This window comes from Chiloscyllium plagiosum, chromosome 2 (genome assembly GCF_004010195.1).
Source record: "Chiloscyllium plagiosum isolate BGI_BamShark_2017 chromosome 2, ASM401019v2, whole genome shotgun sequence".
Taxonomy (NCBI): Eukaryota; Metazoa; Chordata; class Chondrichthyes; order Orectolobiformes; family Hemiscylliidae; genus Chiloscyllium; species Chiloscyllium plagiosum.
The window spans coordinates 23477200-23493559 of NC_057711.1; the positions used below are offsets into that span (position 1 = coordinate 23477200).

At 41.7% G+C, this 16360-nt stretch overlaps 1 protein-coding gene across 26 annotated transcripts in view; it reads left to right on the top strand.

The window, feature by feature from the left end:
- LOC122557375 (teneurin-3) overlaps positions 1-16360 on the top strand; it is a 2612756-nt gene that overhangs the window by 2516149 nt on the left and 80247 nt on the right. For all 26 annotated transcript variants that reach the window (XM_043705048.1, XM_043705023.1, XM_043705127.1 and 23 more), the window contains 2 exons: positions 9066-9282; positions 14483-14602. In XM_043705048.1, the coding sequence (XP_043560983.1) occupies positions 9066-9282; positions 14483-14602 (337 nt within the window). The remainder of the gene's footprint in view (positions 1-9065; positions 9283-14482; positions 14603-16360) is intronic.

The following is a 16360-nucleotide window of genomic DNA, read 5'->3' on the forward strand; positions in this document are numbered from 1 at the left end:
TTCTGTTACACTGTGCTCTCCTGAGTCAAAGAGGCAGGGAATCTCTCCAACAAATTTAGTGTTGCTTCCAAAATGAATTGATATTTTGTTTAGCAACTTGCCTCTCTAAGTAAACCTATAAAACTAAAGCACTGCCTTCCTCGATTCTTTCCTGTGCCTGGAGGCAGTCAAAGCACATGCTAATGTCTGTTTTCATGGCTTGTTATTCTTAGAATAATGCAGAGTGATGCCAACAGCATAGCTTCAAATCCCATATCAGCTGAGGTTATTGTGAAAGGTTTCACATTGTCTCTAAGAGCAAAAGACCCGAGTTTGATTCCAACCTCGAGCAGCTGCCTGTGTGGAGTTTGTACACTGTGTCTGTGTGGGTTTCCTCCGGGTGCTCCAGTTTCCTCCCCCAATCCAAAGATATGCAGGTTAGGTGGATTGGCCATGCTAAATTTCTCACAGTGGTCAGGATTGTGTACATTAGGTGGTTTAGCCAAGGGAAATGCAGGATTACAGGGATAGAGTAGGGATGGGCCTGCTTGGGGCGCTGTTTGAATGGTCTGTGTGGGACTTGATGGGCCAAATGGCCTGCTTCCACATTGCAGGGGTTCAATAATTCTCGGCCTTAGCCTGAGCTGTGGTGACCCTCTGGTTAAATGACCACCGCTCGCTAATGAGAGAGCAGCCCTAACCTCCAGGAGGACTATGGCAACTTGACCCTGGAACAGGTTACCAGCTTGTTGTTAGAGGCTATAGTTTGTGAGGCACAACTGCATGGCTGACCGGGAGACTCTCCAACTTCTACTGCCTCCGTGGGTACATTGGGAATGATTTATGAATTGATAATCACCTGCTTGATCGCAGAGAATAAATGTTGACTACATTTTGAACACAGCTTGCTTGGTCTTAAAGTTCTGGAAGGGAACTCAAACCTGCTTGATTGGCACCACATCCACAGGCACCACTGACGCTCAGTAGCAACAGTGTGTACTGTCCACAAATTACACTGCAGAAATTCACCAAAAATCCTCAAACAGCACCTTCCAAACCCATGAGCACTTACATGTAGAAGGTCAAGGGCAGCAGATACCGGGGAGCACCACATCTGGCTCAGAGGCAGAGTACTATCCATTGTACCACAGACCGTCTCAGAGTACATGTGTTCTGAGCAACAGGAAATGTCCAGGTTTTAAAGACTTTAAATGTTGACCTTTGGTTTTAGTGTGGAACTGAAAGGAAAGAGTTTCTCTTCTTGGGCTTCATAAAGATCCTGCACACTGCTGCCAGTCAAGCTTTATTCCAGTTGTAAAAAAACAAAGAAATGCAGATTCTGGAAATCCAAAACAAAAATGGCAATTACTAGAGAGGCTCTGGTACCGTCTGTGGAGAGAAAGCAGAGTTCACTTTTCGGTTCTAGTGAACAGTTACGAACAGTTCCTAAGTAGCTATCTCATCTTGTGCCCTGACTGGATGACTTTAAAGGGGTTAAGAGTTGCATTCTGAACTCCATTTATCCTCTGCAGCTTGACTACTAAATCAGTGAGACCAGTGCTCCAATCTCAGCAGAGACTTCATCCCTTAGCAGTGACTGATGACCAGTTTGGCCAAACAAACTAATGCCAGGAATTAGGGTGTAGGTTTGCTCGCTGAGCTGTAGGTTTGATATCCAGACGTTTCATCACCTGGCTCGGTAACATCATCAGTGGCGACCTCCACGTGTCTTTTTGTGGCTAGCTGGTGTTCGTGTATCCTGGTGGCTAACTTTCTTCCTGTTTTCCTACGTAGTGTTTGCAGCAGTTCTTGCATGGAATTTTGTAGATGATGTTGGTTTTGTTCATGGGTTGTAATGGGTCTTTTAAGTTTGTTAGTTTTTGCTTGAGAGTGTTGGTGGGTTTGTGTGCTACTAGGATTCCGAAGGGTCTTAGTAATCTGGCTGTCATTTCTGAAACTTCTTTGATGGCTGTGTTTGGTCTGCTTGTCGTGGTATGTTCTTGAGGAATCTGCGTACTGTATTTTTTGAGTATCCGTTCTTCTTGAATACATTGTATAAGTGGTTCTCCTCTGTTTTCTGAAGTTCGTCTGTGCTGCAGTGTGTGGTGGCTCGTTGGAATAGTGTTCTGATACAGCTTTGTTTGTGTGTGCTGGGATGGTTGTAGTTAAGTATTTGGTCAGTGTTTGTCGGTTTTCTGTATACGCAGGTTTGTGGTCAGTGTTTGTCGGTTTTCTGTATACGCAGGTTTGTAGTTCTCCGTTGTCCTTTCTTTCGATTGTGACATCCAGGAATGCGAGTTTGTTGTTGGTTTCTTCCACCTTGGTGAACTTTATGCCTGTGAGGGTGTTGTTGATGATGTTAAATGTCTCTTCTACCTTGTTTCGTTTTGTGATGACAAAGGTGTCATCTACATAGCAGACCCAGATTTTTGGTTTGATGGTTGGTTGTTCTAGCCTTTGCATTACTGCTTCTGCTATGAATCCTGATAGCGGAGATCCCATGGGTGTGCCGTTGGTTTGTTTGTAGACTATGTTGTTGAAAGTGAAGTGGGTGGTGAGGCACAGGTCCACTAGCTTCATGATGTTTTCGTTGGTAATGTGATTGATGGTGGTTGGTGTGTGTGTGATGGTCTCTTCTAAAAGCATGGTAAGTGTTTCCATAGATATAAATAGAAAGCAGGAGACAACAGCTTCGCTTCACTTGGAGGTCACCACTGATGATGTTACCTAGCCAGGTAATGAAACATCTGGATATCAAACCTATAGCTCAGCGAGCAAACCTACACCCTAAACCTCAACCTGAGCTACAAACCTTCACAAACCTTGCAATGCCAGGAATGTGAACTCTTGCATGAAAATGACTTATACTTCATAGCTGTCATTGAAATCAATGGATTATAATTTACTGCCAGTGTAATGCTGTCTGTGATGTAGACATCTCTGCTCTGGTCCAAACTCCTTTGACTCTTGTTAGACTAATGATCCAGAGGTTAGATTAGATTAGATTACTTACAATGTGGAAACAGGCCCTTCGGCCCAACAATGTGAGTGGGTATGCTGCCTTGACAGCCTGTAGATTTTAAAATTTAATTAATCAATACATTTGGAACAACATCTTACTCTTGTTAATGCTGATCATTAAACTGTCATAAAAATCCATTTGGCTCAGTTCAGATTTGGAAAACCGGCATCTTTAACTAGTCTAGTCCACGTGCAGGGTTTGAGCATCATGGCTGCCCCATCTGAGCTACCTATCGAGCCACTCAGTCCTACCAAGCTGCAACAGAAAAGTTGAATAAGAATAAAACCAGACAAACCAGACCTTGGTACCGAAAATAACAAAGTCAAGCTCTGCCTTAGTGGGCGGCACGGTGGCACAGTGGTTAGCACTGCTGCCTCACAGCGCCAGAGACCCGGGTTCAATACCCGCCTCAGGCGACTGACTATGTGGAGTTTGCACGTTCTCCCCGTGTCTGCGTGGGTTTCCTCCGGGTGCTCCGGTTTCCTCCCACAGTCCAAAGATGTGCAGGTCAGGTAAGGGATAAATGTAGGGGTATGGGTGGGTTGCGCTTCGGCGGGGCGGTGTGGACTTGTTGGGCCGAAGGGCCTGTTTCCACACTGTAAGTAATCTAAAGTAATCTAATCAAATCTGCCAAATCGACCCTGAAGAGTTCTCCTCCCAAAATTCTAGAAACGTGACCAAAGATTGGGAAAGCTGTCCCACATGCTGGCTAAGCAACAGCCTGACCCATTTATTTGTCACCAAATCATACAATCCCACCATCATTCCTGGGTATGTCCTCGTCCATCAACAAATCCACCAGAAGTGGTGGGAGAGTGGTCAGGAGGGAATGACCCTCCAACTCCAGACTCCATGAAGCATCAGATCAACCAAAGAAACTTCCTGCCAATTACGACTGACAGCCCTTCTTCAGCTGAGGAATTAGTACTCCTCCATGTTTGATGCCAAATGGAATAAGTACTGAGGGTTGCAAGGGTATTGAATGGTTTTTGGTTGGAGCACTTCAGTGTCAATCACCAAGCCTGGCTCAGGAGTACCATTACTGACTGAATTAGTCTCGTTTTGAAGGACATTGCTACTGGCCTATATCTGTAATAGATAGTGAGAGAATCAACAGAAGGGAAAAAGCAACTTGATCTTTCCCTCATTGATAGACCTGTCACAGATACATGTCTCCATCTCTGTTTCGTTAGGAGTGCCCAATAGGTTTATTTAAAAACACAAGCTTTCGGAGCCTCGCTCCTCCTTCAGGTGTTAGTGAGAGAGGAGACATCAGTCACAAAAGATCAAAGGGTCATACAACCTTTGCGAATGCATTGAACAAGCCAATATGGCTATTAAATCTTTAATCTGTCAGAATGGAGATGCAGGTTCCGATTGATTAATATGCAAATCCCAGAATTTCTTTCAAGTCGCTGTCCTAAGATAACTTAAGGTATTATCAGTATAAAAGAGGTGACATCTCAGGTCAGACAATGCATTTTAGGTGTGAGGCGCTGTTTAAAGTTTGTCTTAACCTGGAGTCAGACTGGTTTTATTTCCAAAGTAGGAATTTATGAAAGGCCACATTGACTGTCGAAAAATTGTGTGCTTTTCAAACAAAATAGATCATATCTGCAAATGCACATTTCCCCCATTGGTTTGTGTGTGTGTGTACACGAGAGAGGGAGAGACTGTGTGTGTGTGTCTGTGTGTGTGTGTATATGTGTGTGAGAGAGAGAGTGTGAGAGAGAAGGGGTGTGTGTGTGTGAGTGTGTATGAGAAATAATTTATATAGAGAGAGAGAGGAAGAGACTCTGTGTGTGTGTGTGTGTATATATGAGAGAGAGAGAAAGAGAGAGAGAGAATGTGTGTGTGCGTGCATCAGTTGAGGTTACCAGGAAGGAGTCTTCCCTCTCCTCTTACCTGAGGTCATGGTGACCTTCAGGTTAAGCTACCAGCAGTTATCTCTGTCTAATAGTCTGGCAGGACTATGGTAACCTTACTTTTAATAATTTACACTATGCATGATGGTTTGAGATGTGATAACACATAAAGGTAAATCTTTATAAAATAAAATCATCTGAGCTAATCAACCTCCTTAATTATTCGAGGTACAATGGTGTCTTAGAGACAAACACGCAACCATTAGCTGTGACTGCATCAATCTGTCGGAAGCTTCTTTTGGATAAAAAAAAATTATGAATAAAACTGTGTCAGTTATTATTTTAAATGTTGCTACCTAATGCCTGTTGTCATTACTGTAGTGTCTAAGATATGAATGCTTTCCTTGTGTGTTCTGGCTTTACATTTATCAAAGGTGATGATTATTGGTAATATTGATGAATTGCGCTAATTCTGTTTCTGCATGATTCAAACTCCCCATATAGATACAGAAAATATTGTTGCTGAGTAACTACATCACCCAATGAAGGAGTTAGTGTGATGGAAAAAGGTGCCATGAACACCAAAACGTTGCCCCCAAAAATCAAGGAATCTCAAGAGGCATCTTTGGGAAAACAATTACCTTGCTGTGATCTAATACTCAACAATTGGCTGGATGAATGCAGTTCCAGAGCAAGCACTCTGCAATGCACTTCCAGTAACAAGCTTGATATGTATCCTACCCCACCATGAACATTCGTTCCCTCCATCTCCAGTGCACAGTGGTAGCAGTCTGTACCCTCTACAAGACAAAAGCACTTTCAAAACACATAACCTCAACCAAGAAGAGCAAGAGCAGCAGTCTTTGTAAATACCACTGCACAAAAAAATGAAAGAAGAGCTGATGCTGGAAATCTGGAACAAAAATTTATGGAAAATCGTAGCAGGTCTCGCAGCATCTGTGCAGAGAAATCAGAACAGTTCTGAAGAAGGATCTCTGGACCTGAAACAACTCTGATATCTGTCCCCAGATGCTGCGAAACCTGCTGAGAATTTCCAGCAATTTCTGTTTTCGTTTGGAAATGTCATCATGTGCAAGCTGTCGTCCATGCTTCCCACCATCCTGATTTGGATGGTAGATGGTATTCTGTTCATCATCACTGGATTAAAATCCAAGAATTCTCTTCCTAACTGCACTGTGAGTGTAACTGCACCACATGGACTGCAGCGATTAACGAAGGCAGCTCACCACCACCTTCTCAAGGACAGTTAGGGTTGGGTAATAATAAAGGTGTCTTTGCCAGCAACCCTGAAATCCTATGCACAAGAATTTTTGCAAAAGGACCCCATTTGGTGGAGTCCTCAGTGACACTGGTGATGTTATATACATCATGGGGTGACATGCTTCAGAGCAGAAGGCGTTTTTTTGGTTGTGGGCCAGGCAATGAGTCAGGAGCAACCCTATTGATAAAAACAGACCCAATACATGCTACACTTCTTCAATAAGCAGGAGATCCCAAATCTTCCATTGCCATGTTATGCAGTAGAGGCAATAAACAGTGGTGCAATCAAGTAAGTGACAGTAAATAATGGCAGTGGTACAAGGGTCTGTATGTATCAAATAATGAAGAATAACTTCTCAAGTCATGGGAAAAGAATTCCACAGTCATCCGTCACTCACTCAGGCAAGTAGTTGATAAATTCCATTGAAAAATAACCAAGCACTTCAGGCTCCTTCCAGCCACTGAAAATGAGATTCTTGTTTCTGATTGATGTTTTTGGAGGAACTTGTAAAAATGCATTTCCAGCTGATTAGTTCTGTGGGTGTCAATCTCTTGCTGTTTTATGACCTGCAGACTATGTGCCAGATGTACATTTGCTTTACATAAACTAACAAAGATGAATGACTAAATTTGAGTATGCGTAATTCTCTCCTTCTCTTCTGTATTTCCTGAGGGAAAGGACTGTGTAGTAGTAATGCTGTGAAAGATTGTTAACGCTTTCTGTCCTGCAATTGCAGTCATATAAAAGCATTTCACATTTTCTCCCTTTGGGAAGTAAAAGAGGTGGATGCAATAACGAGAGACATTTTCTTAATAACCACAACAGTATTAAAGATCATATTGAAGATTTAGTTAGCAGTATACTCCTCGAGACAACAGGGAAGCCAATCAAGGATGATGTTTCTGATTTTGCACTTGAGGAAGTACATCAATGCTTAGAACATAGCCCCCAGTCATTACCTTCTGTTATGAAAGAATGAATTAGAGTCATAGAGATGTTCAGCACGGAAACAGATCCTTTGGTCCAACTCGTCCATGCCGACCAGATATCCTAATCTAATCTAGTCCCATTTGACAGCACTTGACCCATATCCCTCTAAGCCCTTCCTATTCAGATACCCATCCAGCCTTTTAAATGCTGTAATTGTACCAGCCTCCATCACTTCATCTGGCACCTCATTCCATACATGCACCATCCTCTGTGTGAAAAAGTTGATCCTTAAGTCCCTTTTATATCTTTTTCCTCACCCTAAACCTATGCCCTCTAGTTCTGGACTCCCTGACCCCAGGGAAGAGACCTTGTCTATTTATCCTATCCATGCCCTTCATGATTTTATAAACCTCTATAAGGTGACCCCTCAGCCTCCAACACTCCAGGGAAAACAGCCCCAGCCTATTCAATCTCTCCCAATAGCTCAAAGACTCCAACCCTGGCAGCATCCCGGTAAAGCTTTTCTGAACCCTTTAAAGTTTCGGAACATGCTTTCGATAGGAAGGAGACTAGAATTGCACGCAGTATTCTATAAGTGGCCTAACCAATGTCTTCTACAGCCACAACATGACCTCCCAACTCCTGTACTCAATACTCTGACCAACAAAGGAAAGCATACCAAACACCTTCTTCACTATCCAATCTACCTGTGACATTACTTTCAAGGAGCTATGAACCTGCACTCCAAGGCCTCTTTGTTCAGCAACATTCCCTCGGACCTTACCATTAAGTGTATAAATCCTGCTAAGATTTTGTTTTTCCAAAATGTAGCACCTCGCATTTATCTGAGTTAAACTCAGGGAAGGGATAAAATGTCCTAGTGCAGCTCCAGGTCATTTCAGAGGAAACCTGTGATCATCTTGACAGTATATTTTTTTCCATTTTTCCTTCCCTCCCCAATTGTTATTTCCCAGGAAAGCAATTACACACAGGTCACATGGGGAATAAGACACATGGTTGTTTGCAAATCTGAATCTGGGCAAAGAAAGTAAATATCAACTCCCCGTCACAAAATCACAATGCATTCAATCTTCCTGACGCACCACAGCTCTTTACACACCATATCAAAGTTACTTAAACAGTTGCAGTCAACTGTAATAGAACCTCTTATTGGCAGTCCATTGTAATTGCACACAGTACAGTCGATTTCTTTTCATGATGTACAAAGACCTATCAATTATTTTGGAGAAAATCTGAAGGATTACATGAACCTCACTTGAGTTGAATAATTCACTCCTCAGATTGAAGATTCAATGAAATGCTCCAAATCTGGGAGCAAAAACAGGAAATGACAGAACGATGCGACATCTCAAATGGAAGCTGAAATTGGTGATAAAACCAGCAAAAGAGTTAAAGTGAATACACAATGTGACTTCCTCTTTTGTAATCATACTGCTTTTGTTGTGTGCATAAATTGTAAACAGGAGGAGTTTCTGCTCCACGCCACCAACTCACCCCCCCTGCCAGAGGCATGCTTCAAGCCTGCATTGATCATTAACTGAGAGCAAAAGACAAATTAATGTTTCAGATGGGCTCCGTGTTCTGCTGTGCGTTTGACTACATCCCACAGCGATGTTAATGATAGGCCTGCTCTTTGTGCAAAACCCCTAGTCGGGACTTGTACAAAGGCAGCCTTCAAATTACACTTTGCAAATATCAGTGTCAGCAGTGATATCCCTTTTCCATTCCTTCAACCAAGGTGTAAAACCAAAGTGGATTCAAGTAGCAGACAAAAAGAAATCCTTGTGAACTGTTACATGTGCATATGCTGTGTATGAATGGCTATTTATATAACTGCAACATGTTGCTCTGGACTGTTGGTTTTGGATTTGAGTTAAGACAGCAAGTCGGCAGTTGAGACTCTTCAGAGGTAGTTGAAGAATGACAAGAACATTTTTTTTTACTTGACTGTCTTTCTGTTCTGCAGATGGTCTGATCGACTGTATGGATCCAGACTGCTGCTTGCATAGCTCCTGCCAGAACCAGCCCTACTGCCGGGGCTCACCTGATCCAATGGATATTATTGGTCAAAGCCAGCAGCCCCCCTCACAGCAAGCTGCCAGGTCTTTCCATGATCGAATCAAGTTTCTTATTGGACCCAACAGCAGTCATGTGCTACCTGGGGAAAATCCTTTCAACAGGAGGTGAGTCCTTTAGTGTAGAAATGGATTCTGATAACTCCAATCACACATGAGGTACCATGTTGTCTGTTTTGTTGATGCACATTAATAGTCACGACTTGGAGATACTGGCGTTGGACTGGGATAGACAAGGTTAAAAATCACAAAACACCAGGTTATAGTCCAACAGGTTTCGTTGGAAGCAGTAGCTTTCAGAGCGCTGCTCCTTCATCAGGTGTTTGTTGGACACAACAACGGTGTTGTGTGATGTTTAACCTTGTATCAGTAGTGTTTGTCCACGCTGTTTGTTTTATTCCTCAAGTGCAATTTGAATTCATTCTTTATGCTCTAAAAGCACTTCTGACTCCCATATCAAGGCTCTCAGTCTTGTCTAAGAATCAGGTAGTTGCGGATTCCATACCCATTCCAGATCCAGAACACTGAAAATGCCAGCTGTCACTATAAGAATGTGTGGGGTGTTGCAGAAGAAATTAAGAGGCATTGTCTTTCAGATCGAAGCCCTGTCTGTGCGCATGCAAAATACTGGGGGACAATATTTGGCGGAGAACTCAGAGGTTATCCTCGCTTCAATCTGTTGCTTGAACTAATATGTTATTTGCCCCATTATTGTTTCTGTGATGTTGCTGATCCTAAATGGATACCCTCCACCTGCTGCAGAACATTATGAGATAACCTGAGGTTTGGAAAGGAATTGTAAAAGCACTGGAAATAAACATAAGTCACTGGGCTATGGGGAAGAGCAGCAGGGCAGGACTAATTGAATAGCTCTTTCAAATTGCTAGTGCATGTATGATAGGTTGATAGTGCTGTATGGTTCTCTAAAGAAACACAATATGGGTAATTGGTGAAGTTTTATGTATGTGGTAGGGGTAAGGAAGAAATTGAATTTTAGGTTGGAGCATCGGGCTTTTAGCACATGGGAAGAAATCACATTTTTATTTTAACAGCTTCAAATTTGCAGATGTTAAATACATTGTAGATTATGAATAGCTTGCTGGAAACTAAGAGAATTAAGGGGTATGTGGATAGTGCAGAAAAGAGGAGCTGATTTACAAAGTCAGCCATGATTTCTCAAATGTCATACAAGCTCAGGGCATTTCACAGTGCACTTGAGCTACTATTTCTTGCATTCTTATTTTAGCATGATAATATTCCATTAAAGTGAAAGTTCTTGCATTAGCCAGGTTGTGTAATTTTGATCCTCTCTGGACACAAAATGCTTTAATTGTGCATGACCCACCCAATGGCTTTGTCACAGAGATAGAATCCCTACAGTGTGGAAGCAGGCCATTCAGCCCATCAAGTCCACACTGACACTCCGAAGAGCATCCCACCCAGACCCATCCTATCCCTGTAATCCTACATTTCCCACACAGACATGGGGCGAATGTGCAAACTCCACAAAGGCATGGAATCGGACCGAGGTCCCTGGTGCTGTGAGGCAGCAGTGCTAACCACTGAGCAACCATGCTGTCCAGATCTGACCCCTGCTCTAAAAGGTTGGCTATACTTGCACCAAAACATTGAGAGAGAGCTGCCTGCAGAATATACCTGACAAAGGTGCAGTCAGAGTAATCTGAAAAACCAATTGCATTTGTACAGCGACTGAATATTCTCAGGATGTCTCAAAAGTTTTCCCAAGCTGGTGGATTGTTTTACGATACAGTTGCTTTCAGTACTCGGGTAAACATGGCAATACAAACACAGGTAACTTGATCACAGATCAGGTCTGTGCAAAATCTGAAATTCTGCTTTCAAAACTCTGAAATTCCTTCTTAATTATTTCCAAAGCATTTTGTTCTGCTTTGGCATGAGTCTGTTTGAAGTCTTGGGGATAGTTCATGATTTCCGGCAATGACAAATGAATATTCGCTTAAAACTAAAGCAAATTATCTCAACGATCTGTTAAAGTGACTTTATAAACATAGCTTTGAATTTAACTCACCAGTTGTCATCCTAACTCAAGCTTAGAAGTACTCATTTCATTATTTTTTTAAAGTATAAGTAATTAATAGCTATAACATTGAGATAATATTTCATCCATTTTATTTAATGTTATGACTTATATTCACACATGCTATCTTTAAATAACTTGTAGCCCTGCTGATTGCATGTACATTCATAGTGATAATAAATGATATTTAGCTTCCTGGATATGTGCAGATAAAAACAAAAACATTCCATTGAAATGACCTATTTTCAAATGCTTGATTGTGCTGAGGGGAAATCTGTGCAAAGGTAAGACAGAAAGGAGGAAAAGAAACATGTTTTGGAGCTGATTGCAAATTCATAAAGACTGAACAGGCTGTTAGCATCCAATTGGCCTGGATTCAGATGAAATCAATTGCAGCTATGTTGTCAAGGAATTCTACTGGGAGAGGGCAAGTTTCCCACAAGATAGATGTTACACTCAGAATGTCACAAAATATCATAAGGGAAAAAGTACCTGATGGTGATTATGCATACCAAACTCTGGCTCTCTCTGCCTCAGTTTGTGTCATACTGTGCACACATTCTCAAGTCAGCTGATCACAAAGCATACTGTAGGATGTGCCAGTGATTTATTTTAGAGGTTATCTTTTGGCTAATAGAGGCGACCATGGAATCAGCTTAAAACAAAACTGCTGAAATAAATACAGGAAACACTGAAAGCGGCCATGAAGAAAATAGACTATTCAGTGCCCTTCATCAGTCCACAAGGCTAAAAGTTAATCATTAGGATAAGCACCGTTTGGGAAAAATAATACACAGGGTGTGAAAGAAGGATGGCCCCACAGTAAATGGAGATCATTGCAACGTTTGGAAATAGGTTGAATAATCTACAAATGACTTGAAGAAACCTTCTAAATTGTATGAAAGATCATTCGTGGAAAATACAGCACTGCACATAATAATTGGTGTAAAGAGTTAGTTTAAATTAGAACCCATTGTAAAATCATCATGTTAGCTTTGTTAAGGCATCTTACAATATGCTTTCAGGCTCTCCGGCGGTGTGTCTATTTGCAGGAAAATGAATTGCTTATTTATGTCTCATAAATTTTTTAAAAATGAGGTGTCACCTCTGTTCTGTGAGAGTTGATTTGCAGAGTGATTTGCAAGAGCATGCATCTCACGTGGTCAACAGTGGAGATAGTTATTCTTCACTCATACATTCTGGTTATGTTACCTGCTGTTAGCCTGTGATGATCAGGCCAGACAACTCATGGAGACTGCAGACATTTATACATAGTTCCCTCTCAGTTGGAATTAGAGAGAGAGATGAGAGAGCCATGTATTTTCTTCGCCACATACTGGCTACAAGAGATGTGTAAATTGAACACACGTGATTATAGTGCAGGAAACAAATTGAGATGACAACGGCTTATTCACAACTGTGCCATTTTGAGAGAAAGTATTATTTTTTCATTTGCATTGACATTCATAAATATCGTGCAGAAAGACAGAAGCTCTGTGGAGGTCAGACACTTCCCTATGGAGGAATAGTGAGAAACAAAATAAGGATGCAAGACACCAGGAACATAGCCTTTAGTTAGCATGACAGAGACCTGAAAACAGATTGCAGAGAATAGAACATGTTTCATGAAGAATAAGGTAACATAGAACAAATGTATTAAGCTTCGTAAGATTCATCTAATGAGATGCAATGGCATAAGCAGTGCCTAATAAAGAGATTTGCAAGCTGCACAAGTACATTGTGTGAGGAACTGGTAATCACATCATGTTGCTAATGGGAGCACATCCTTTGTCAACGCTGCCCCCCACACACACACACACGCGCACAAACACACACACACATGATTCCGTATGAGATTTTCAGGGATATGCACAGAATGGATAGGTAGCAGCTATTCCCTTGATTATTGAAGGAATCCATAACGGGGGCAGGGGTGTGATTTTAAGGTGAAGAACAGGAGGTTTAGAGTGAATTAGAGGGAACACTTTTACCCAGAGGGTGGTGGGAATCTGACATGCACTGCCCAGGAGGGTAGGAGAGGCAGGAAACCTCACAACCTTTAAAACTTGAAATGTCGTAACATTCAGGTCTATGGGCCAAGCGCTAGAAAATGGGATTGGTGAAGGGAGTCAATGCAGACTTGATGAGCCAAAGGGCCTCTTCTGAGCTCTATATAAAGAAAGGTCTTTAAAAAGTATGTTTAAAATCTTGAAGCAGAGTAATGAAGTAAGACAATTTAATAAAGGCCTGTACCAAGTGCAGTAATGGATCACAAATTATTTAATGTGCTTTTTATGAATTCATAATGCTCTGGAAGTTCAGTGTGAGCAAAACGAACAGGTGCCTTTGCAGAGCACCAGCTCCTGATGTACAACAGAAGCAGAGTGCCTCCAGCTATCCAGATTGTCCTGATGCACTTTAATCCCTGAATTTAATTAAAGCTTGTAGAATTACTGTTTCTGATTTCATAACTACTAGCCAATCTCTCCCATCAACCCCATTTGCAGTTTCCTGGAACTTTCAATAATCAATTCATTACTTATTTAACTGCTAAATTGAAATATTGTGGATGAAATTAAAGAACACAAGGAAATGGAACTGTATACATTCAAACTATAAAACATGGATCATGTTGAGCTTGATAAGTTGTCAGGGGAATGCTCATGTTAAATCAGAATATGTGAAATAATATTAGTGTTTTATGAAGATGAATTATTTTGGAATGTCTTTGCAATATTACCATATCAACTCATGTAAAAGTCAAATTTTTAAGATTATTTTTTAACGTTAAATTTATGGGGTTGATGCTACTTGGATACTACTTGTAAGGGGCTGTAATTCATGCTACAGTCCAAAACGCCTATCAATGCAGAAGCCCAGTTGATCTCTAAATGAATTTTAAAAAACACAATGAATTACAGTAAGTTAAGCTGCACACAAAGGGCGGTTGTCACCTGACTCTGCATCTTAAGCTTTCGCCCTAAATTGGTGTGAATTGTACATCAAAACACAAAATAGCACAAAAAAAATCATTTTCCTCACAAATGTTGATCTGTTATCTGTGAAGAACTGGGATCGACTTTTACATGAGATTGACTTTTACTCAAGTTTATATGGTATTTGATCACATTTGTTGGTTTTTTTATTTCTTGAAGCATTTGATTCTCGGTGGAATCTATGTGGGAATATTCCATCAAAAGGTGCTTAATTCCTCTTCTCTTTTTTTCCTGCCCTGGCAATCTCTCATAGCCTGAGCTCCGTTATCAGAGGACAAGTGCTTACTGCGGATGGAACACCCCTCATTGGTGTAAACGTGTCCTTTCTGCATTACCCACAGTACGGCTACACTATCACCCGGCAGGACGGAATGTGAGTTTTTTGCTGATAGTAATAAAATGTAGCTTGTGTGTTTCAAATCCATGAAGTGGCAGGAAGGAACCAAATCTGAATAGATTAGCACAACGTGTTTTCTGTTTAAATACTCCTTGAGGGTTATTCCATTATCCAGCTTCACTTCATCAGCCACACCTTGACAGGCCAGGTCAGCTACATCCTGACTTGGTTCCTTCAGTGTTGCTAGGTTACCATGCTGGAACTCCCATCCCTAATGGCACTATATGTGGAACTGTATCTCAAGAACTGAAGTGGTTCAAAAAGTCAGCTCAGTGCCACCTTCTCAATGGCATAGCCGTTAGCCTAGTCAGATACACTGGCACCTAGTGAATGCATTTTAAAAATGTCCACCTACCTTAACCGCACATAACCTCTGTGCCATCCCATTTCCTCCGTCCACCATCAAGGCCCTTTGTGCCAACTTATGTCAACCAATGCTGCACATCCAGGCACTTTTCCCCTCATGCCTACTATACCAGCTCACTCAGTGTCCATTTTGGGCAGAACTCCTTTCCCCTTTCTGAGATTAAATAATATAAAATTCTTATGTGCCTCCTGCATAACTTATAAAACGTTCTAATTCATAGATTGCCTGTTCATTAAACTCCTTAACTTATGTAATCCCTAAAAAGAAAATATATTTCATTCCATTGCTCTTAAATGGAGGGAGGTAATGGCCCCCAGTACTATCATTGGGCTGTTAACCCAGAAACCCCGGTCATGTTCTGAGAATCCAGGTTCAACTCCTACAATTGTAGATGGTGGAACTTGAATTCAATAAAAATGTAAAAGCAAAATGGGAATTCAGAGTCTATTGATGACCGTGAAATCATTGTCAAATGTCAGGAAAAGCCCACTGGATTCACTAATGTCCTTTAGGGAAGCCGTGTTTGCCTGGTCGGGCCTACATGTGACTCCAGACCACAGCAATGTGGTTGACTCTAATCTGCCCTCTGGACAATTAGGGGTTGGTAATAATGCTGGCCAAGCCAGCAATGCCCTTATCCCATGGATGAATTTTTAAAAATTGGAATTAATACTCCAAAGTGGTCTAAGGAGAGCCAGGAGGGGGCACAAGAAAGGCTTGGCAGAACGGATTAGGGAGAACACAAAGGCATTTTACACTTACGTGAGGAATAAGAGAATGGTCAAAGAAAGAGTAGGGCCAATCAGGATAGCATAGGGAACTTGTGTGTGGAGTCTGCGGAGGTAGGGGAAGCCCTAAATGAGTTTTTTGCTTCTGTCTTTACGAAAGGAACGAACTTTGTAGTGAATGAAACCTTTGAAGGGCAGGTGTGCATGCTGGAATGGATAGAGATAGAGGAAGCTGATGTGCTTGAAAATTTTGTCAAACATTAAGATTGACAAGTCACTAGGCCCAGACCAGATTTGTCCTCGGCTGCTTTGGGAAACGAGAAGTGCAATTGCTTCACCACTTGCGAAGGTCTTTGCATCCTCGCTCTCCACTGGAGTCGTACCTGAGGACTGGAGAGAGGCAAATGTAATTCCTCTCTTCAAGAAAGGAAATAGGGAAATCCCCGGCAATTACAGACCAGTAAGTCTCACGTCTGTCATCTGCAAGGTGTTAGAAAGGATTCTGAGGGATAGGATTTATGACCATCTGGAAGAGCATGGCTTGATTAAATGCAGTCAGCACGGCTTTGTGAGGGGCAGGTCATGCCTCACAAACCTTATCAAGTTCTTTGAGGATGTGACGAGAAAAGTTGATGAAGG